The sequence below is a fragment of the Saccopteryx bilineata genome, chromosome X (assembly GCF_036850765.1).
Source record: "Saccopteryx bilineata isolate mSacBil1 chromosome X, mSacBil1_pri_phased_curated, whole genome shotgun sequence".
Lineage (NCBI taxonomy): Eukaryota > Metazoa > Chordata > Mammalia > Chiroptera > Emballonuridae > Saccopteryx > Saccopteryx bilineata.
Genome location: NC_089502.1, coordinates 59484328 through 59505472, shown reverse-complemented (window position 1 = coordinate 59505472; position 21145 = coordinate 59484328). Strand labels below are relative to the sequence as shown.

At 39.1% G+C, this 21145-nt stretch overlaps 1 protein-coding gene across 1 annotated transcript; it reads left to right on the top strand.

Annotated features, from left to right (window-relative positions):
- Positions 1–271: 271 nt before the first annotated feature.
- TAF7L (TATA-box binding protein associated factor 7 like) lies at positions 272–20818 on the top strand. Its single transcript, XM_066250465.1, has 13 exons — positions 272–530; positions 3414–3481; positions 5307–5385; positions 8144–8277; positions 8926–9049; positions 9300–9355; positions 13172–13216; positions 13999–14143; positions 14476–14586; positions 15005–15217; positions 15418–15530; positions 16716–16775; positions 20774–20818. The coding sequence occupies exons 1-13, from the start codon at positions 272–274 to the stop codon at positions 20816–20818; spliced, it is 1452 nt and encodes a 483-aa protein (XP_066106562.1).
- The last annotated feature ends 327 nt before the right edge of the window (positions 20819–21145 follow it).

Below are 21145 nucleotides of genomic sequence, written 5' to 3'. Positions count from 1 at the left end.
TAATTTAGTTTCACCGAATGAAAAGAAATATGAGTTATCCAGAAGAAATGATTATACAATAATTATTCTTCCAAAAATATTTATTCTTTACAATTAAATTTATATTAAGTGTTAGGCAGTAGAGACTTCTCTAACAGGCACCGGTAATTCTCTAATATTATTCCTGTATCTTTAAGGAGAATACCTTTGATATCGTTTTAGGAAAGTGCTGGAACCTTTCAGGTCACGTGACTGAACCGGAAGCCATTTTAGTACCGCAAGTGAGTAGACCATGGAGTACCATGAGGGACAGCACTCTCATGTGTTGGAAAGCGACTCTACAGCAAGAGCTTCAACACCAGAAATGATGGATTTGGAAAATCTCCGAATTTTGGTCGAATGTGGAGCTGAAACTGCCGATGACTTCGGCGCCCAGGCTGCGGCCGAGAAAGGCACCCCAACCACTGTGGACCGTGGCGCCGAGGCCGAGGCCAACAGAGACGCCCAGGCCGCTGACAGGACGCCTCTGGACAGCGCGAGGGCAAGGACAGGTAGGTAGCTTCACGTTTTGGGTTTTTTTTTTCCTCACAAGTTAAAGATATCTTTCCTTGGGGGGACTTTTATTTGAAATGTGCGACCCCCTTTAGAAGAAATAAGTGGTGTAACTTGTGTCCCTGTCCAAGAGATATAATATAATGACTGAAGAGAGGTGGCGGCCAGTGTGTTCGCACAGTTTGGGCACAGAATGTAGTTATTTAATGGGTTCTAGCTATTAAATGGCGGCGTAGGTGTCAGCAGTTGACGAGTACCCGAAGGAGCTACCCCTTTTACAAATACCCCTGTGCCCTGGGTGGAAGCCCTGTGGCGGCCACCGCAAAGGCTGCCTCTGCGCCAGGGGAGTGTGTTCTGAGGAACAGTGCCACCAGACCCTCGAGCGGCCGCGTCGCCGCCGGCCCGGCGCCCCTCGGGCCCGACCCCCTCGGACCCCACGCTCGCCCCTGCCCCCCAGCACGCGGCGACTTGACACCGCGCCTCGAGGTCGCCAGCCCGTCCGTTGGCCCAGGCGGCCGCGGAGGCGTGGCGAGGCGGGGAGGGGCTGTGCCGAGGCTGCTACCTGTCGCGGCTCAGTCCGCTCGCCGCTCATCTCCATGGACGGCCGCGCGGGAGCCCGCTCGCGCCCCTGTCGGAGCCGCCGCGGGAGACGGGGGGGCCCACCCGCGGCGGCTGCTCCGGCGCCCGCGCGTGGCAGTGGGGCAGCAGGTGAGTCCGCGGGCGGGTCGGCCGGGCGGACGGTCCCGGGAGCCGTCGGCGCACGGTGGAACCGCTCTTGCCAGCCTGGGCTGGGAGGCGCAAAGACTGGGACTCTCGGTTTTCCAGGGAATTAGTTCAAAATCTAAAAGCTGGACTCTTCGCTTGGAAACTTCGTACTCTCGGGATAAAGATGGGGCGGTCATTGCCTCCAAACTGCTGCCAGCCGCTAAGAACTTAAGAAAATGCCAACTTTGGCTGATGCTGACTCGACCTGCCTGGGGCTCGCTGTCGGGCGCCTCCCATCTCGCTATAATTCTAATTCCCAATCTAATTCCACTAAAGCGAGGTGGAGCTGGGAGGTGAATGATGGAGACAGGTTTCGTTAATTTAATTAGGTATCAAACAGTAAGAAATGTTTAAAAATATTCAAAACTCATTTCAATGAGGGCTGTCCATCTTCCCTGAAAGTTTCCATTTCTACATTCTTTTGTTCATAAAAGAGGAGTTGCCAGAAAGGCATTGAAATGAACAAAATGTCCTAGGCTTAGTTCTGCTGAGAAATCCAAAAAGTTACCACTGCTCTGATAAAATCTTGTTTAGCAGCTAGTTCCTCAACTATCTATATTTCTGCTCCCAACCTTAATTGTTTGTTACTTTTTGTCCTGTTGTGCAATGTTCCCAGCTCCAAGATTTTAAATTTAATTTGCTTTGTTTTAATTAACTTTCCCTGTTATGTTTGCATTGTGTGAGTTTAACCGTATGAAATAAGAAGGAAAAAACGATTATCACAAATAATCAATGTCTCTCTCTGTCTTTTTCTCTCTCTCATCCTGGCTGTCTGCTTATACACTGCGGGCCTCTCTTGTATTTTCTATGCCTTTCTGGTAGTTTGCGAAGTCATACTAAAGGACTGAAATTATAACTGGTGAGTGATTTCACCGCAATAGGGTCTCACACTAACTTGGATGTGTTTTTAGAAAAAGGTTCCAGGACTTTTAAGTGATACTCAAGTTCGAAATTCAGAGCCCAGTTACTGGTTTACAGAGTATTAGAAGCTGTATATTAATCTAACTTAAGGTATAAGATTTTATAGCTTGGTTTATAGTTTTCTTAAAACCTAAGAAAACTTTGTCAGTTTTAATATATGTGCAATACATTATTTTCTTTACACTTTTGAGAAAAAGTCTTCAGCAGAAGTGTGGGCCCTGACACCAAAAATACCAGCCTTTTCAGGTATATCCCAAAGAGATGGAAGATAGGATGAAAAATAAAGGTTAACTTGGAGAGAATTATTATTTTACAGAAAGTGTATTTTTCTTTGTGTAAAAGAATCTATTATTTATTGGCCTTTTGGCTGAGATCAAGTGTATATAAGGGGATCCATCTTAGGATCCCTTCAAATATCTTTTAGGTATATTGCAAATAAGTGGTGGTTATAAGATTTATATGAAATAATAGACCTAACACAATCAATGTAGTGCCCACACATAGAATGCACACAGTTAATGCTGACAACGGATAAATCAAATGGATCTTATGTTCTTTCATATTCTTTCAGGAATGTGTCTATTCCATGAATATATAGGTGTATTCATATAGATAGCTTAACAGTAAGAACTGGACTTTTCCCAACATAGGCCTGAGCTATTTGTGCTGGCTCTGGAGTTGTAAAACGCTGCCTGCTCTACCATGGCCTTAATTCCTCACAGTCTGTTAAAGTAAATGAAATATTGAAAATTAAGCTGTTGTTTCCTTTTAATCCATAAAACATTTTTGCCAGTATTTGGGGGGTTGATTTCAGACTTTGGTTGGCACTCTCCCTGCAAAAGCATGTAGTTTGCTTCAGTTGCCCGCATGGTGTTGGTGATATTATAGTGCTTGTGCTTTATCTGAGAGTCTAAGAATATCATTAAAGACTAAATCATGTTTTGTAATATCTGACTTTATTTGTTATGATGTTTGTATTAATTTTTTAAATCTTTATGTATTTCGAAGGAAATAGAGTGATTTTTAGAAATAATAAAGTTATTGCAATTAAGGTATTTCAGAATTGTACAGACACACCATTCCAGAATGGATTGTGGGCAAGATCTTGTATAATTTACCAGTACTACCAGGAGAGGGAGCAAGAGGAGCTTTTGGTAACTTTCTGGTTTTCTTTTTTTCAGGATCTCAAAAACAAGAGGTGAAGAGAAGTGAAGATGAACATACTTATGATGTTGAGAACCAGTTTATATTGCGTCTGCCTCCGGTAAGAAACCTTTGTATCTCAGAGAAAATATCTCTGGTGCACAAGTATTGGCTCCGCTTGGATTCTGGAGCAGTTTTCTTTGAGGTAGGCTGTAAAAACTGAGAGCATTTGTTTCCCAGGAATTATGCTTTATGAAGCAGTCCTATCTTAGTCCTATTCTCTTTTCACAGCATTTCTTTTGTCCTGTACATAACCACCTATCATATGGATTGATTTCCTGGCAAACAGTTGTGACAACGATGGGTTTAGTCACTTGGACAGCCAAGATAAGACTTTTCTAAATTCTTTTCTGTCACCTCAAAAAAAGCCAAGTGAGAGGAACCAACACTGTGTCTTGCAAATTCATCACCATGCAAAGCTGTTGAAGCTCCTCTCAACATTGTGTTAAGTTCTTTCCTGTATTCAAGTATTATTTAGTCTGCGAAAGCTACATTAAGGATGGGCTTCAGAAAACTATTTCTCCAATAATGGTTAATTAATGTACTTAGTAAACTGCAGCTGTGTTTTTCCTTAGCAGTTACAGTTGAAGGGCAATAGTGAGAGACAGGAATATAGAGCTAGGAGAAGATATTAACTATTGCTACTAAAAGCAGTGAATTTAGAGTCAGCTTCATTCTAACTTTTAAAAAAATTTATTGTGTTGACATGGTTTCAAGTGATTCACTCAATTAACACCCTCTACACACTGCATCATGCCCCCCACACCACATGCAAAGTATATTTCTACCCCCATTTGCCCCCTCACCTTACCTTCACCCCCTTTCCCTCTGGCTATTGCTGTGTTGTCTGTATATATGTGTTATGTATATCAGTGGTCCCCAACCTTTTTTGGGCCACGGACCGGTTTAATTTCAGGAAATATTTTCACGACCGGTCTTTAGGGTGGGACGGATAAATGTATCACGTGACTGAGACAAGCATCAAGAGTGAGTCTTAGACGGATGTAACAGAGGGAATCTGGTCTTTTTTTTTTTTTTTTGAATCTGGTCATTTTTAAAAATAAAACATCGTTCAGACTTAAATATAAATAAAACAGAAATAATGTAAGTTATTTATTCTTTCTCTGCAAACTGGTACCAAATGGCCCACGGACCAGTACTGGTCCGCGGCCCGGGGGTTGGGGACTACTGATGTATATGACTAATCCCTTCACCTTCTTCAATCCCTCCACTCTTCCCCCTTCCCTCTGAGAGCTATCCCTCTGTTCCTTGTGACCTGTGACTCTGCCTCTGTTTCTATTTTGTTCCTCAGTTTATTTTGCTCATTAAATTACACATATAAGTGAGATCATACGGTATTTGTCTTTCTCTGCCTGGCTTATTTCACTTAGTGGAATAATCTCCAGGTCCATCCATGCTGTTGCAAGAGGTAAGGTTTCCTTCTTTTTTATAGGCATATGGTACTTCATTGTGTATATGTAACACAGCTTTTTTATCCACTCGTCCACCGATGGAATGGACACTTGAGCTGTTTTCCAGATATTGGCTATTGCCAACAATGCTGCAGTAAACATGGGGGGAGCATATCTTCTTTTGAATTAATGTTTTGGGATTCTTAGGATATATTCCTAGAAGTGGGATAGCTGGGTCATAAGGCAGTTCCATTTTTAATTTTTTGAGGAAACACCATATTGTCTTCCACAGTGGCTACATGTTTCAATCTAATTTGACTTGCACAATGCACGATATCTTATAGTATGTGGCATTGTTCTTAATGTTTGAAAGATTTAAGGTTTTATTTGAGGAGAATGTCTCTGACATATCTGTTCTCTTAGCTGTCAAGGAGACAATTCATCCTTTTGGTTTGTCAATTTACCTCCTTTTAGGAACATGCTTCTACTGTCAGGGAAATGATACGTTCTGGAAATGCCGACATGAAGGATAAACTAAAAATCGACTTATCTTGTAAGTAGTTAAAATCCATTCACCACACACTGAACAATAATTTATTAAGAGATTGTTCTGTGCCAGGTTCTTTATTCCATACTAAGTATATGACAAAGAATAGAATTGGTCTCTGTCTTGATGGACTCTAAGAGAGAGGCTTAAATCACTCCCATTTCGTCTTTTAAGAAGAAAAGAAGTAGCCTGACTAGGCGGTGGCAGTGGATAGAGCGTTGGCCTGGGACACAGAAGACCCATGTTTGAAACCCCGAGGTTGCCAACTTGAACACGGGCTCACCAGCTTGAACACTGGGTCACTGGATAGAGTGTGAGATCATAGATATGAACCCATGGTCACTGGCTTGAGCCCAAAGTTCACTGACTTGAAGCCCAAGGTTGCTGGCTTGAGCCCAAGGTCGCTGGCTTGAGCAAAGGGTCACTTGCTGTGTTGTAGCCCCTCCCCCCATCAAGGCACATATGAGAAAGCAATCAATGAACTAAGGTGCCGCAATGAAGAATTGATGGTTCTCATCTCTCTCCCTCCGTCTGTCTGTCCCCCTCTCTCTCTGTCTCTGTCACACACAAAAAAAAAAAGAAGGAAAAGAAGTAAATACTGTGCCACTTGAGTTAATTGTCAGTGTGTGTACAGGGGTCTTCTGGTTACAACAGTCTTGACATACAATGTTTCAAGTTTATGACACTCAGTCCCATAAAAACTTTAAAAAAATTAGACATGAGTGTTTCAGCTTACATCTTTATGTTCATAAAGTATGTAGTACTTATGAACTACATGGGTAAACTAGTTTGGTTGAACGTGGTGGAAGAATACACGATACAGTGTACAGTACAGTATATTTATGTCCTTTTTCTGTGGTTTAATTGTGTTTTTATGTTCTAGATTATGATTTTACAACTGTGTTAGGATAAGTAAGTGACTTAGGCTAGGGTGTGTTTCCACTTACACCAAAATTTGGGTTACGTCACTGTCATAGGAATGGAACTGTGTCGTAACCCGAAGACCCCCTGTATAAGAAAGAACTTGGAGGTCTACTGTGGGATTTGCATACTGCTGCTTGTCTCTTACATACAAGCTATGTGATTTCTGACTATGGCAAATGTATGTACTGTTGTTTGTTTACAAAGGTGACACACCATTCTGTCTTTTCAATAACATTTATTGTTTTTTTAAACACAGAGAAGTAGAACCTATGCCACTTGCAAATCTGTGTGTATGTGCATTTAAACTGTGGTTGTCACTGTAATTTCTTTTTTTTTTTGTCACTGTAATTTCAATTCTAGCTAAATCACCCACTGCAAATGGAAAGCTGCAGTTTTTTTAATGATAAAATATTTTTTGTTCAGCTAATTTTACAAGGCAATGCATGTATTTATTCAATAAAACATTTATGTTAAAAATAAAATAAATACAGAGAAGTATATAAATAAAAAATGGCCCATAAGCCCACTACTCTAGTAGCCCTATTGACATTTTCAAAAAGGGCAATACACGTTTATGGCTAGAAAATTAAAATAAAACAGAGAAGTTCCAATGGAGGAGTGAAACTCTCCTTCACCGTCCCCCAAAGTCAATGCCAAAGATAAATAATATTAACTATCTATCCTTGTGTTTCCTCACAGACAAAACTTTTATACATAATACCAGCATTCAAATAACCTCTTTGTTTTTTGTGGCTTTTTTTGTTTTTTGTTTGTTTTTTACAGGGTCAGAGAGAGGGATAGATAGGGACAGACAGACAGGAACGGAGAGAGATGAGAAGCATTAATCATCAGTTTTTTGTTGTGACGCCTTAGTTGTTCATTGATTGCTTTCTCATATGTGCCTTGACAGTGGGCCTTCAGCAGACCAAGTAACCCCTTGCTCAAGCCAGCAACCATGGGTCCAAGCTGGTGAGCTTTTGCTCAAACCAGATGAACCCATGCTCAAGCTAGTGACTTCAGGGTCTTGAACCTTGGCATCCCAGTCCGACGCTCTATCCACTGCACCACTGCCTGGTCAGGCTAAATAATCTCTTTGTTTTTAGAGTTAATTTACAGCAAAAGGATCATGTCAATCATGGTTCTACATCTTTCTTTTTTTTCACTTACTACTAGAAGATTACACTTGAATCCTCAAAGATATCAATGTTTGAGATACCTGGGCAGGATTCAGAGTTGTCAATATGTTATATATATATATATATATATATATATACACACACACACACACACACACATACATACACGTGCGTGCGTGCACACACACATGTATATAATATACATAGTTTTTCATTAAACGGTGACTGTGTAGAATTTTATCTTTTTCAAGCCAACTAGAAGTCATAACTTGAGACTTACTAGCACAATTCTAGGATCAACCTTTCCCTTACCCGACCCTTTGAAAACACCTATGCATAATGACATGATTGAATGATTCTTATGGTGTCAAAATGAATGGGTTTGAATGAATGGAGTTTGCCTTTCAGAATGAGAATAAAACATTTACTACTTTATCCATATTTAGTTCACAACCATTACTAAAAAAATTCACTACTTTTAACCAAGTGACATAAACTAGGGGGAAAAAACAGTCTCTACTATATACTCTGCCTTTTCCCCCCTCTGGAGAGCTACAAATTGCATGCACAATTTTAGCATAATAAGAAATAATAGATTTCACTGAAAGACAAGTCTATCCCACACGTCTTCATTATACAAACTGGAGGAGGTTTAAGAGTACATTGGGCAGATGTCAACTTTCATCTTTCCTACGTCTCTTCAGCTGATAATCGTCATGCGACTGTTGAAGTGAAAGATGTCTCACTAACTGCTAAGATGGTTGACTTACCATGTGTTGTTGAAAGCCTGAAAACTCTCAACAGTAAAGTCTTTTATAAGACAGCAGATATTTCTCAGGTATGGACAAATTTTCTTAATCTCCTAGTTCTTACATCCTTTCAGGAATCCCTTTCTCCTTTTCTCTGAATTTCAGTGCTCCTTTCCACTTGGTGAATGGCTGCTTGTCATTTCTAACTTTCAGCTCAACTGCACAGGAATACAATGGCATGTTCTTGTTTGGTGTTTGACCCATACCTTTTCACTACTTTATTTTATCTAAATAGCTTTTAGAGCACTCTCTTCGCTATTTATAAAGACTTTCATTATTTGAAAAATGTGAGCATCTGGGATTTTCTTCTGAACTTTCTGTTAAAGCAGTATGCTTTTAACTGTGGAGATTTAAACTGGTTCTTATTTGTCATCTCTACTCTTGATTTTTTTGTTTCCTTTCTAACTCAAAATGCAAAGATATATCCATTTTTAACATATTTCTTCTGCAGTGGTAAATATTCAAGCTAAAAAAAACCCATCTCAGAGTCCACATACAGTGCTGCCAAAACAGAGAGAATGAACATGAGTGGATATAATATTTGGTTTTCTGGAAATGCCAAGTAACATTGTCCCTACTTCTATGCTCCAGAACTTCTGGTGGTAAGAATGATCATGATTCATTACTAATCCAAGATCTGTGACCATTGTCAACTTCTTTATCTTTGTTAAATGTAGATGCTTGTGTGTACTGCTGATGCTAGTCACTCTCCCATGGAAGATCCAGTTGCCTCTGCTGATCTTAAAGCAATCAAGAAAAATGAAAAGGGGAGACAGAAAAAATACACCTCAAAGCATGGCAGTAAGTCACCAGCCCTTTTGCTCATTCTGGCTTAACTGCATTTATCTGATGAAGTCTAATTACTTGTGAGCCAGAGGCCCATTTACCACATTGAGGTGTTTGGTTCATTAGGCATCCAGACACTCTTAAAGGGATGAGTCAAATCATGAGCCAGTAGTTGATAATATGACCTTTCCTCCTTATCAAATTCAGATAGATATGTGACTACCATTAGTATTATATTCATTTCACTATGTTGAATTTATTCTAGTTACTCCACCACTTCAGAATGTCAGAAAGAAAAGATTCCACAAAACAACAAAAAAGGTTAGTTGCATGCCGTTTCTGTGTCTCCTGGGTGGATTGGAAAAGGATTATGAGTGGGGGTTAAGGGAGATAGTCCATTGGGGATTAATTTGTTCACTCATTTATATGTTTGATAAACATTTATTGAGCACAAGCTAAATGCCAGGCACTTTGTGCCAGCAATTGGGAATATATTATATATAGTGAACAAAAACCAACCTGATCCTTGAGGTTATAGCTTAGTTCTTAGGGAACTGTCTGTGCCTTGAATTTCAAACTTCTGCTAATGCTTTTAGTTTTCAATTGCAAGATTTAGTTTTAAAGTGAACCCATCCAGAACCTGAGAATTGGGAATTGTGGTTATATTCCTAACCTTACCTTGGACTTTCGAACCCTGGGCAAGCTACAGGAGTACTGTGGCTTGGCTTTATTTTTTAATTAAACTTATTTAAATTTTGAAGTAATTGTAATTTAGTCACATGCAGTTGTAAGAAATAAAAGGAAAGTACCAGGTTTTTTTTACCCAGTTTTCACCATTGTAGATTTTTGCTAAATTATAGTACAATATCACGCAGGAAATGGACATTATTACAATTCACCAATCTTATTCAGATTTCTCTAGTTTTACTTGTACTCTTCTGTGTGTGTGTTCAGTTCTATGCAGTTTTATTTCATGTGTATGTTCATATATCCACCTACACAGTCAAGATACTAAACAATTGTGTCACCAAAGAGGTCTCTCATCTTGCCTTTTTGTAACCACACTCATTTCCCACCTACCCAATGCCCGTAGTCTCTAACCCCTGGCAATCAGTAGTGTGCGCTCCATCTCTATACTTTTGTCATTTTGAAAATGTCATGTAAATGAAAACCTACAATGTATAACATTTAAAACTGGCTTTTTTCCCCACTCAGCATACTTTCCTTAATATCTTTTCAAGTTGTTGCATGTATCAATAGTTTATTCCCTTTTATTGCTGAGTAGTATTCCATTGTATGAATGTATCACAGTTTAAGTGTTTACCTATTGAATGAACTCTGGGTTGTTCCCAGTTTTTGACTATTATAAATAAGCTGTGAGTAGGTATTTGTGTGAACATAAGTATTCATTTCTTTGGGTTAATGACCAGGAGGGCAATTGCTGGATCATATGGTAGTTGCATATTTAATTTTATAAGAAACTGCCAGACTGTTTTCCAGAGTGGCTATACCATTTTACATTCCCACCAACCATGTATGTGTGAGGTAAATTCTCAATACCCTCACCAACATTAGATGTTGTCACTATTTCTTATTTTAGCCATTCTGACAGATGTATAGTGCATCTCATTGTGGTATTAATTTGCATTTCCTTGATGGTTAATGATATTGAACATCTTCTCACTTGCATATTTGCCATCTGTAGATCCACTTCAGTGAAATATCTGTTCATACCTTTTGCCCATTTTCTTTAATGGATTTTTAAAATTTCTCAGTTTTTTTTTTGTTGTTATTATTGTTTTTAACAAGAGAGATAGAGAGAGAAACAGAGAGAGGGACAGATAGGACAGACAGATAAGCAAGGAGAGAGATGAGAAGCATCAATTCAGGGTTGTGGCACCTTAGTTGTTCATTGACTGCTTTCTCATATGTGCCTTGACCTGGGGCACAGCAGAGCCAGTGACACCTTGCTCAAGCCAGCAACCTTGGGCTCAAACCAGCAACATTGGGCTTCAAGCCAGTGACCTTTGAGCTCAAGCCAGTGACCATGGGGTCATGTCTATGATCCCATGCTCAAGCCAGAGACCCCACACTCAAGTGTGGAGCCTGCGCTCAAGCCAGTGACCTCGGGGTTTCAAACCTGGGTCCTCAGCATCCAGGCCAATACTCTATCTACTGCGCCACTGCCTGGTCATGCTAAATTGCTGAGTTTTGAGAGTTCTTTTTATGTTTTAAATACTAATTTGTCAGATACCCAGTTTGCAAATATTTTCCTAGTACGTAGCTCCTAGTACATAGCTGTTCTTTTCATCTTCTTCACAGGGTCTTTCAAAAGCAAAAGTGTTATGTTTCATGAGATCTAATTTATTGACTTTTTCTTGTTAAGAGTCTTGCTTTTGTGTCAGGTCAAAGAACTCTTTACCCAGCCCAGATCCTGAGGATTTTCTCCTATACCTTTTTTTCTAACAGTTTTACATTTATATCTGCAACCCGTTTTTGAGTTAAAATATATATATATTAACTTAATATATATATTATATAGAGTTAATAATATATATATTAACTATATAGAGGGGGGAGACAGGGACAGACAGAGAGGAAGGGAGAGAGATGACAAACATCAACTTGTAGTTGCAGCACCTTGGTTGTTCGTTGATTGCTTTCTCGTACATGACTTGACTGCGGAGCTCCAGCTGAGCCAGTGACCCCTTGCTCAAGCCAGAAACCTTGGGCTTCAAGCCAGCTACCTTTGGGCTCAAGGCAGTGACCCTGTGGTCATGTCTATGATTCCACACTTAAGACAGCAACCCTGTGCTTGACCTGTGGTCGCGCAGTGGGTGAAGCGTGGACCTGGAACGCTGAGATTGCCAGTTCAAAACCCTGGGCTTGCCTGGTCAAGGCACATGGGAGTTGATGTTTCCTGCTCCTTCGCCACCCTTCTCTCTCTCTCTCTCTCTCTCTCTCTCTCTCTCTCTCGTCTCTAAAATGAATAAATAAATTAAAAAAATACAGCAACCCTGTGCTCAAGCTGGTGAACCTTTGCTCAACCCAGATGAGCCTGCACTCAAGCCAGCGATCTCAGGGTTTCAAACCTGTGTCTTCAGCATTCTAGGTCAATGCTCTGTCCACTGCCCGTCCACCTGGTCAGGCTGAGTTAATTTTTGTAAAAGGTGTAAGTTTTCATTCAAGGTTCATTATTTTATATGCATTTACATGTTCAGGTGCTCTAGCACCATTGATAAAAAAAAGCTGTTCTTCCTCCATTGTATTTCCTTTGTACCTTTGTCAAAAATTTGTTAGGCATATTTGTGTGAGTCTTTTTCTGGTTTCCCTGGTCTGTTCCATTAATCTATGTATTGAACCCTCCACTAATATCATGATGTAATTTATATGAGTCGTGAAACGAATAAGACTGTTCTCATTTTATTTTTCTTTGTCAAGATTGTTGTAACGGCCCTGGCCGGTTGACTCAGTGGTGGAGCGTCGGCCTGGCTTGCAGGAGTCCTGGGTTCGATTCCCGGCCAGGGCACACAGGAGAGGCACCCATCTGCTTCTCCACCCCTCCCCCTCTCCTTCCTCTCTGTCTCTCTCTTCCCCTCCCGCAGCCAAGGCTCCATTGGAGCAAAGATGGCCCAGGCACTGGGGATGGCTCCTTGGCCTCTGCCCCAGGCGCTAGAGTGGCTCTGGTCGCGACAGAGCGACGCCCCAGATGGGTAGAGCATCGCCCCTTGGTGGGCGTGCCGGGTGGATCCCGGTTGGGCACATGCGGGAGTCTGTCAGACTGCCTCCCTGTTTCCAGCTTCAGAGAAGTGCAAGAAAAAAAAAAAGATTGTTGTAACCTTTCTAGAGCCTTTCTAGTTTTCCATATAAATTTTGTAATAAGTTTGTTTATGTCTATAGAAAAGCATTGTTGGAATTTTAATAAGAATTATATCAAACTTATAGATAAATTTGGGGAGAATTGACATCTTTACTAGTCTTTCAATCTATGAACATGTTTGCCTTGGATTTTATACAATCAGCAGCACTTATTGAGTGCCTACTAAATGTAAACTTAACTTAATAGTTTTAGAACTCTTTAAGCTTTAGTGAAGTATGACAATCATCTAGAATGTTGTTGCTTGTGTTATTTTATAGTTGCCTGGTTTGAAACAAGTTGAAGAAGTCAGCCTTACAACTGAGGTATAACAGTCATAAGAAAAAATTATTGATTGCCCTTAGTGTGTTTTATTTCATAGCTTATTAATTTCAAATAAACCATAAAGTTTACTTTTAAGCCTTTCTTCTCAACTCTAATCCTCACTCCCATACACATATACTGAATTTGATCCACTGAATAATGAATTTATTGTTTAATGTCTGATAACTCGTAGAAGAAAAGATACAACTTGGTCAGTGACTCTGTATATTTTAATCTGCTTTTTTTTTTCTTTGATGTTTATTTAAAAAGCCATTTATTGGAAGCCAGGGTTCACTTTTAACAGCAGTTGTCTGAAATTGCTTATTCTTTCTCAAAATTCTAATTTCCATTTGTGGCATGACAGATTGGTTGCTATAAAGACAATTGTCTAAAACTGGATTTAAGGGACAATATGTAGCTAAGAACCATTATTTCTAATAGGAAAATCTCTAAAAGTAAAAATATGAGGAAGTGGAATCTGGGAATTTGGGTCATTAAACTAAATTATTTCTAAATAACAAATAAGGAATCACAGTTCTTTGCCTGTGTGAGTCAAGGAAATAATAACTGAGGCCTAAGAGTTGTACCTCTGAGGGAGGTCTTTAACATAGATTTGCAGATTGAAAAGATTAAATGTCTCAAGTAATTTGGGAAAGAATAAGCTTACCATACAAAAATCCAGATCCTGGTCAAGATTTATTCATAAATAACATTACTTAAAGTATAAATTTGTCTGTATGGGTATCTTAAAGAAGACTAATTATTTGAATTTATTTGTATGTAGGAAAAGAGCATTCTTGGAAAACAGGTGTCAAATGACATTACTAGTACTTCTCTTGCCTCGAGTCCAGTCCAGTTCACTGAATCTCCTGAGGTTGAAAAAGAATTGAAGAGACTGTTGTATTGTGATTCTGAAGCTGTCAGTGTCCGTATCCTCTTATACGAAATTCATTCTGTGTAGTCTTTTCTATCCCAAATGCACTTGCTGACAAGCCCTCACTTCTGGTATTTGTGTGCAAATTTTGATGTACCTGTATAGAACTTACGATTTTTGGAAATGTTATTTTCTAGCTAGAAACAGTGAATTCATATATTAGAAATTTCTTTACTTGTGTAATTCAATATAAGGCACTTCTCATTAGAGATAAGAAAGCTTGAAGTTGGAATAAATTAAATAACACTTTCAGTAGAAAACCTTTTCCCTTTCAATGGTGTCTTCTCCTTTCTTTCTACATTTTTCCTTGATTGCACCTTGTTTCAGGATGGGAAGTCGTTAATGAAGATGAAACCAAGACAGAAAGTCAAGCCTCTGTTCCAAGTTTTGAGATAGCCCCAGGAACAAGTGGCTCTAAGCAGAGCCACCGCTCTTCAGGTATATTAATAAAGTGAAAAAAATCAGGAGCTGCAGAGTAGGTAGGTGTTGACCCTGTGTAAGACCATTCTCCACAGACTTATAGGCCAACTACAGGAAAAGGATGTCTTTGCCCTTCTTTTCTTTTATTGGACCCTTGTTACTTTGTGGGTTTTAGATTGGGGTTCTAATCTCCCATCAATCATTGGTATTCTAAATTCCTATCAGCTCATAGAGTCTCTAAATATCTTGGTCATTGTCTTCATGAATGAATATTACAGTGTTTTGTATTACCTGTCCTTGTTTTTTGAAAAGAAAAAATAACAAAATTCATTGGTTGCTCAGTAACTTTGATGTGAAGGAGTATAATTGCAGCTGGAGTGGGAGTCATTTGCAAAGTTTCAGGAAGTTTCTCCCTCTTTTTGCTTAAAACCAGTAGAATATCATGTGCTTCGGGGGACACCCAATGATTCTAGCAGTACCGATGATAATGAGAATGAGGAAGAGGAAGAGGATGATGATGAGGAATTTTACTATGATATTAGAGATGAAGAGAAGGAACGGTCTTATGAAGAAAAACTGCAAAAGGAGCTACAGGCCAAGTTAACTAAATATGGCCAGGGTAAGGCAAAGGAAGGAGACAATTCAATAGGTAAGTTAGAAAAAAAAAAAAAAACCAAAGGGGTGAGACAGATTGGGTGGCTATGCTGAAGGTTGACTCTAACACACATTAAATTCAAGGCTAAGTTTGAAAAATTATTGCTCAAATGTGTAGTGGACTTTTAGTTGACTTGTATTTTAGTCCACTAGTTCAGGCTGTATTTAGATAAAGTTTCTGTCTTTTTCTGTTAGTCATGGAAATTCAGAAGCATATTCATTACTCGGAGAAAAAACTCCAAGAGATTCGGTTCAAAGCACAAAGACAGAAGGATCTCCTCAAGAAAGTGGAAAGCTCGACACTCAGGGTAAATTCTTGTTAACTGGTATAAAGATAACTTGGTGTTTTACTTTCAAAATCTCATCTTATGGTCTCTCTCATGTCCTCTCTGAGCAGTGTTCTTATTCACTCATGAAGCTAAACAACCTCTTAGAAACTGCTAATAATAGATAGCCCTGTTTCCTTTTATCTGAATAATTCAGATAACTCATATAAGCATTTTTTTTTGGGGGGGGGGAAGGGACCAGGGGACTTGAGATAATAATCGCCAATATTGAGCATTTCCTATGTGAAAGGCACATAAAGAACTTAACATTGTACGTTTCATCTTCACATCCCTGAAATATAGGTATTGTCACTTCTCATTTTATAGATAAGGAATTGAAATTCAAAGAGGTTAAGTACCTTACCAAGGACTGCTGAAAGTGATAGGGCGTAGTTTGAAACATGTCTGTATCAAAATGTATTCATTGCAGTGAAAGAGAATTAACTGTTTTTAAATTTTATGATGCATCCTTGAACAAGAATAAATATCTTTATTTTTATCAATATACATTTCAACAAAAGGAAAAATATATTTATACCATGTTTGCTTCCATTTTTATAGTGAGAGGAATTCTGAAACATCTGGAGAATTCCTTGCCAGATTTCATTTTCTATAGAGCTGTAGTCATCGAAGGAGAGCAATTTGGCATGGACCTATACATATTTCAATTGTCCTTTAGAATAACCAAGTGGAATAATAGATGTGGAGATATTTTGAAAGAGACAGATATATGGTATATTGTGAATGTTGTTGCATGTAGTGCTAGTTAAGAATAGTAATATTCTGCCTTAGTTCTGGGAAATGAAAGAGTCAAGAATTCCAAACCAATTTTTTTAGTACTTCATCACAGTCAAAGGATTTGTGCTAAACTAGAAAAATGTAACCTAATGGTAATTCAACCATTTATTTTAGAATAAGAAGTAAAACACTGTGTAGGGTATACAAAATCAAATTGATGGTCTTCTAGTTAGGGAGTACAGTTTTTATACTCTGAATCCTTTAAAAAGAGTGCTTTTATATTATGACTGACAGTTTTCTTATCAAATTATTTGCCAAGCTCTTTGTTTCTCTTGTTCTTTGTTTTTCTCTTTCTTTCTTTCTTTTTTTTTTTTTTTTTTTTTTTTTTTTGAGACTTAGCATACATCATTTATACAATTTATTTTTTAGAATCATTTACACGTTGTGCTGGAGCGGCTTATGTTACAAGAAAAAGAAAAAAATGAGCAGGTAAGAAATGTGTTTTCAAATCAACCAGAAAATATTTGATACAAAGAATACTCCACCCCACCCTCAATCCCATTTCTGGCTGTTCTTTATAGGAATTGTAGTGGTCAAATCTTTTAAATGTGAGGGTAGCAGGTTGGAACAAGATCTTTGAAAATTCACTTATTCAATAGATATTGAATGACTATTAAGTGAAAAGCCCCGGGTAGACACAGTGTTTCTTACATTTTATTTTAAAATTACAGTTTACATCCCATATAATTTTGTATTAGTGTTGGGTGTGTACAGCACAGTGGTTAGACAATCATATACTTTACAAAGTGTTCCCCCTGATATTTCCAGTACCTGCTTGGCACCATACATAGCTATTATAATATTGACTATATTTCGTATACTGTACTTTACTTCCTGTGACTATTTTGTAATTTACCAATTTGTACTTCTTAATCCCTTCACCTTGAATAAGAGAGATACAATACTTGTCCTAATAAAGCTAACAGTCTAGCAAGGAAGACTGATAGTAAACAAATTATAAAAATTTAAAGGTGCAAATTATGAAGAAGTACTGTGAAAGAGAAAAAGTCAGGGATGCTATTTGAATAAAGAAAGTCCTGATTTAAATTGGGGAGGGTCATGATCAGCCTTTCTGAGAAAGTTATATTTAGCTGAGACCTGATGGATAAGTCCAGACTAAGCGAGGATAAAGAGCTTTTTGGGTAGAGCATATGCTAGGTTCCACATTGAAAAAGAACTTGGCCTCTTTGAGGACCTCTCAAGTATTTAAAGTAAGGAAGAGAGTGACAACATAAGGTTGGAGAAGTAGGCAGAGGACATATTGTATGGTCCTTGCAAGCCATGATAAGGAGGATTGGTTTTAGTCTGATGTGCAATTGGAAGCTCTTGAAGAGTTTTAAGCAGGAGACTCACATTTAATTCAAACTTTTAAAAAACTACTCTGATTCTTATGTGAGGAATTTATTGTAGGAAAGCAAGGCCAGAAGAGGGAGGCCAGTTAGGAAGCTGTGTGGTAGTCGAATTGATGGTAACTTGGACTAAGGTGGTGGCAATGGAGATGGACAGAATATACATATTTTAACTGTAATATAAATGTTATATAACAGTTTTACTGAGACATAATGCACATATCGTACAATTCACCTCTTTAAACTGTACAATCCAATGGCTTTTAGTACATTCACAGAATTGTGCAGCTATCACTACAATCAATTTTAGAACATTTTCATTATCCCCAAATGAAACCTTTACCCATTAGCATTCACTTCTCATTTCTTCTGAACCACTCCTGCCCTGCACCTCTACGCAACCATTCATCTGCTTTCTACTAGGCTTATTCTGGCTATTTCATGTAAGAGGGAACATATATGTTCTTTGGTGTCTGACATCTTTCACTTAACATAATGTTTTCAAGGTTAATCCATGTTGTGGCATATATCAGTAATTGATTTCATTTTAAAGCTGAATAATATGCTGTTGTATGGATTCTCACATTTTGTTTATGCATTCATCCACTGATGGACACTTGAGTTGTTTCACATTTTGGCTATCACAAATAATGCTGCTGTAAATATATATGAGTGAATGCATTTTAAAAGTAGAATTGACAGGACCTGGGTTAGTTACTGGGTGTTGAAGAAGGAAGTGCTAAGGATGTGTGTTACATATCTGACTCGAATGACTGTATATTTAAAATCAGAAGAGAGTGAGCAGAGTGAAAAGAGGAGGGCATGTGAGATAAGTGAGGGTCAAGTAGCAATAAAGAAAATGTATGCTGACTCCAGCCCTATACTGTTGAGGGTAACAACTTTAAAGAGACTAAAGGTTGTAGCCTGACCAGGCGGTGGTACAGTGGATGGAGCGTTAGACTGGGATGCGAAGGACCAGGTTCGAGACCTCGAGGTCGCCAGCTTGAGTGCGGACTCATCTGGTTTGAGCAAAGCTCACCAGCTTGGACCCAAGGTCACTGGCTCGAGCAAGGGGTTACTCGGTCTGCTGTAGCCCCACGGTCAAGGCACATATGAGAAAGCAATCAATGAACAACTAAGGTGTCGCAACAAAAAACTAATGATTGATGCTTCTCATCTCTCTCCGTTCCTGTCTGTCTGTCCCTGTCTATCCCTCTCTCTGACTCTTTCTCTGTCTCTGTAAAAAAAAATAGAGAGAGAGAGAGAGAGAGACTAGAGGTTGTATTGTAAGGATTAGCTTAGCATGGGGCCTTAAAATAGAGATGATGCTGTCCCCCAACCCCATCTAACAAGGCCAGGGGAATTCTTATATTCTGTATCTTCTCTTCTCCTAAGCATATCACTTATCCAAGGACAGCCATATGAACGGTTAATGCCATGACAGCTTTAGCATCCACTAAACATCTTTGTCTTCATCAGTGCAAGTAATTAGTACTGTGGGGGTGCTATTTTTAACATAGAAAGATAGCTGTAAACTTTATTCACTTAGAGCTCATTTATTCAGTGCAGATTTATTAGGTGCCTACTTTATGCTAGGTTCTATAAGGAGCTAAAAAATGCTTACAACACAGTCTCTATCTCCAGTAGGGGATAAATCCATGAGAGGGATAGGAATTTAAAGGAATGAGGGCTCACTTTTGTCCATGGAGATAAGGGAAGACTTCATGGAGAGATGGTGTTTGACTGGAGCCTTAGGAAGTGGATAGGGGCCCTGGCCAGTTGGCTCAGCAGTAGAGTATCAGACTGGAGTGTGGAAGTCTCATGTTAGATTCCCGGCCAGAGCACAAAGAAGAAGCACCCATCTGCTTCTCCACCCTTTCCCCCCGCTTTGTCTCCACTCTCTCTTCCCCTCCTGCAGCCAAGGCTCCATTGGAGCAGAGTTGGCCTGGGCACTGAGGATGGCTCCATGACCTCCATCTCAGGCACTAGAATGGCTCCGGTTGCAGTGGAGCAATACCCCAGAGGCACCAAGCATCACCCCCTGGTGGGCATGCCAGGTGGACTCTGATCAGTTGGGCACATGCGGGAGTCTGTCTGTCTGCCTCCCTCCTGCTTCTCACTTTGGAAAAATACAAAAAAATAAATAAAAATAAAAGGAAGTGCATAGGGTTTTAAACAAGGAGATAGGGAAAGGAGGGCTTTCTGTATATAAAGTAGCATGTACAAATGGCTCACAGGTGTTAATGCCAGGCTAAAGAGTTTCGATTTTTTAATGTAGGTCATAATGAGCCATTAAAGCTTTTTCACCTGGGGAGTAATTCAGGAAGATTTCTCTACCAGCAGTGTATAGGAGAAATTAGAGTGGGGAAAGATTAGAGGAAAATATGATAGAAGGAATCAGAACTCAACAAGTGATTGACTTTAGAGGACAAAAAGGGAAACAAAAAGGAGTTCAAAGCCTGGGTAACTAGAAAATGGTGTGCCACTAATAGAAATGCAGAAAACAAGAGGAAGATTATTGGGCATGGGGAATGGAGAAGATGATTACCGTATTTTTCGTTCCTTAAGACGCACCTGACCATAAGACACACTTAGGGTTTTAAGGAGGAAAAAAAAAATTCTGAACCAAATCGTGTGTTAAAATATTTAATAAAAGACTGTATTTTTTGCTCCATAAGACACATGGGCATTTCCCCCTCCACTTTTTTGGAGGAAAAGTGCATCCTATGGAGCGAAAAATCCGGTAATTGAGTTAGAAGCACTCTAAAATAGGCGATTGCAGAGTGGCTCATGCATAGAAATGACCATTGAAGCTGTGGGGATAGAGGAGTTAACCCAGCTTTGTGTTTGTAAGTCTGGCATAATAAAGGGCAGCATCATGGCTGCAGCACTGTGTATGCATTCCTCACTGTGGCACTGTTCTTTGGAACATCACAAAACTAAGATAACCATATAAATGTCAAATTACAGTTCTTTTTTGGTTCATATATATTCTAGATCAAATAGTGGGACTTAAGATTTCAGATGAATTTTTCATGGGTTTTTTTTTGGTTTTTTTTTTTTTGCCTCTCCCTACAGATCAGTTCCTTACAGGAAAAACTGAAGCACTTTCAGGAGAAATGAGGACAGCCATCAGCCTGCCACACAAAACTTGGATTCCCCATCCAGATTGAAGTCTGCACAAAACTGTGCATGCTTCTGTTCATTTCATTGCCTTATGTTGAATCATTTGCATTTGTTTTCTGAGCCTTTTCTTTATCATCATATTTGAAGTTTGTAGTAGTAGTGTAGAAATGGACAGAGTATAAAAAAAGAAGTAGACCTAAGGTTCCAACTCAACTATGGAACTTTGCTTCTCTTTATAAATTTGAGAATTACTTGCATAACTCTGTTCTGTGGTGCCATCTGATGATTCAGCCATGCTTGTCAAAGACAATCTAGCCTAAAGGC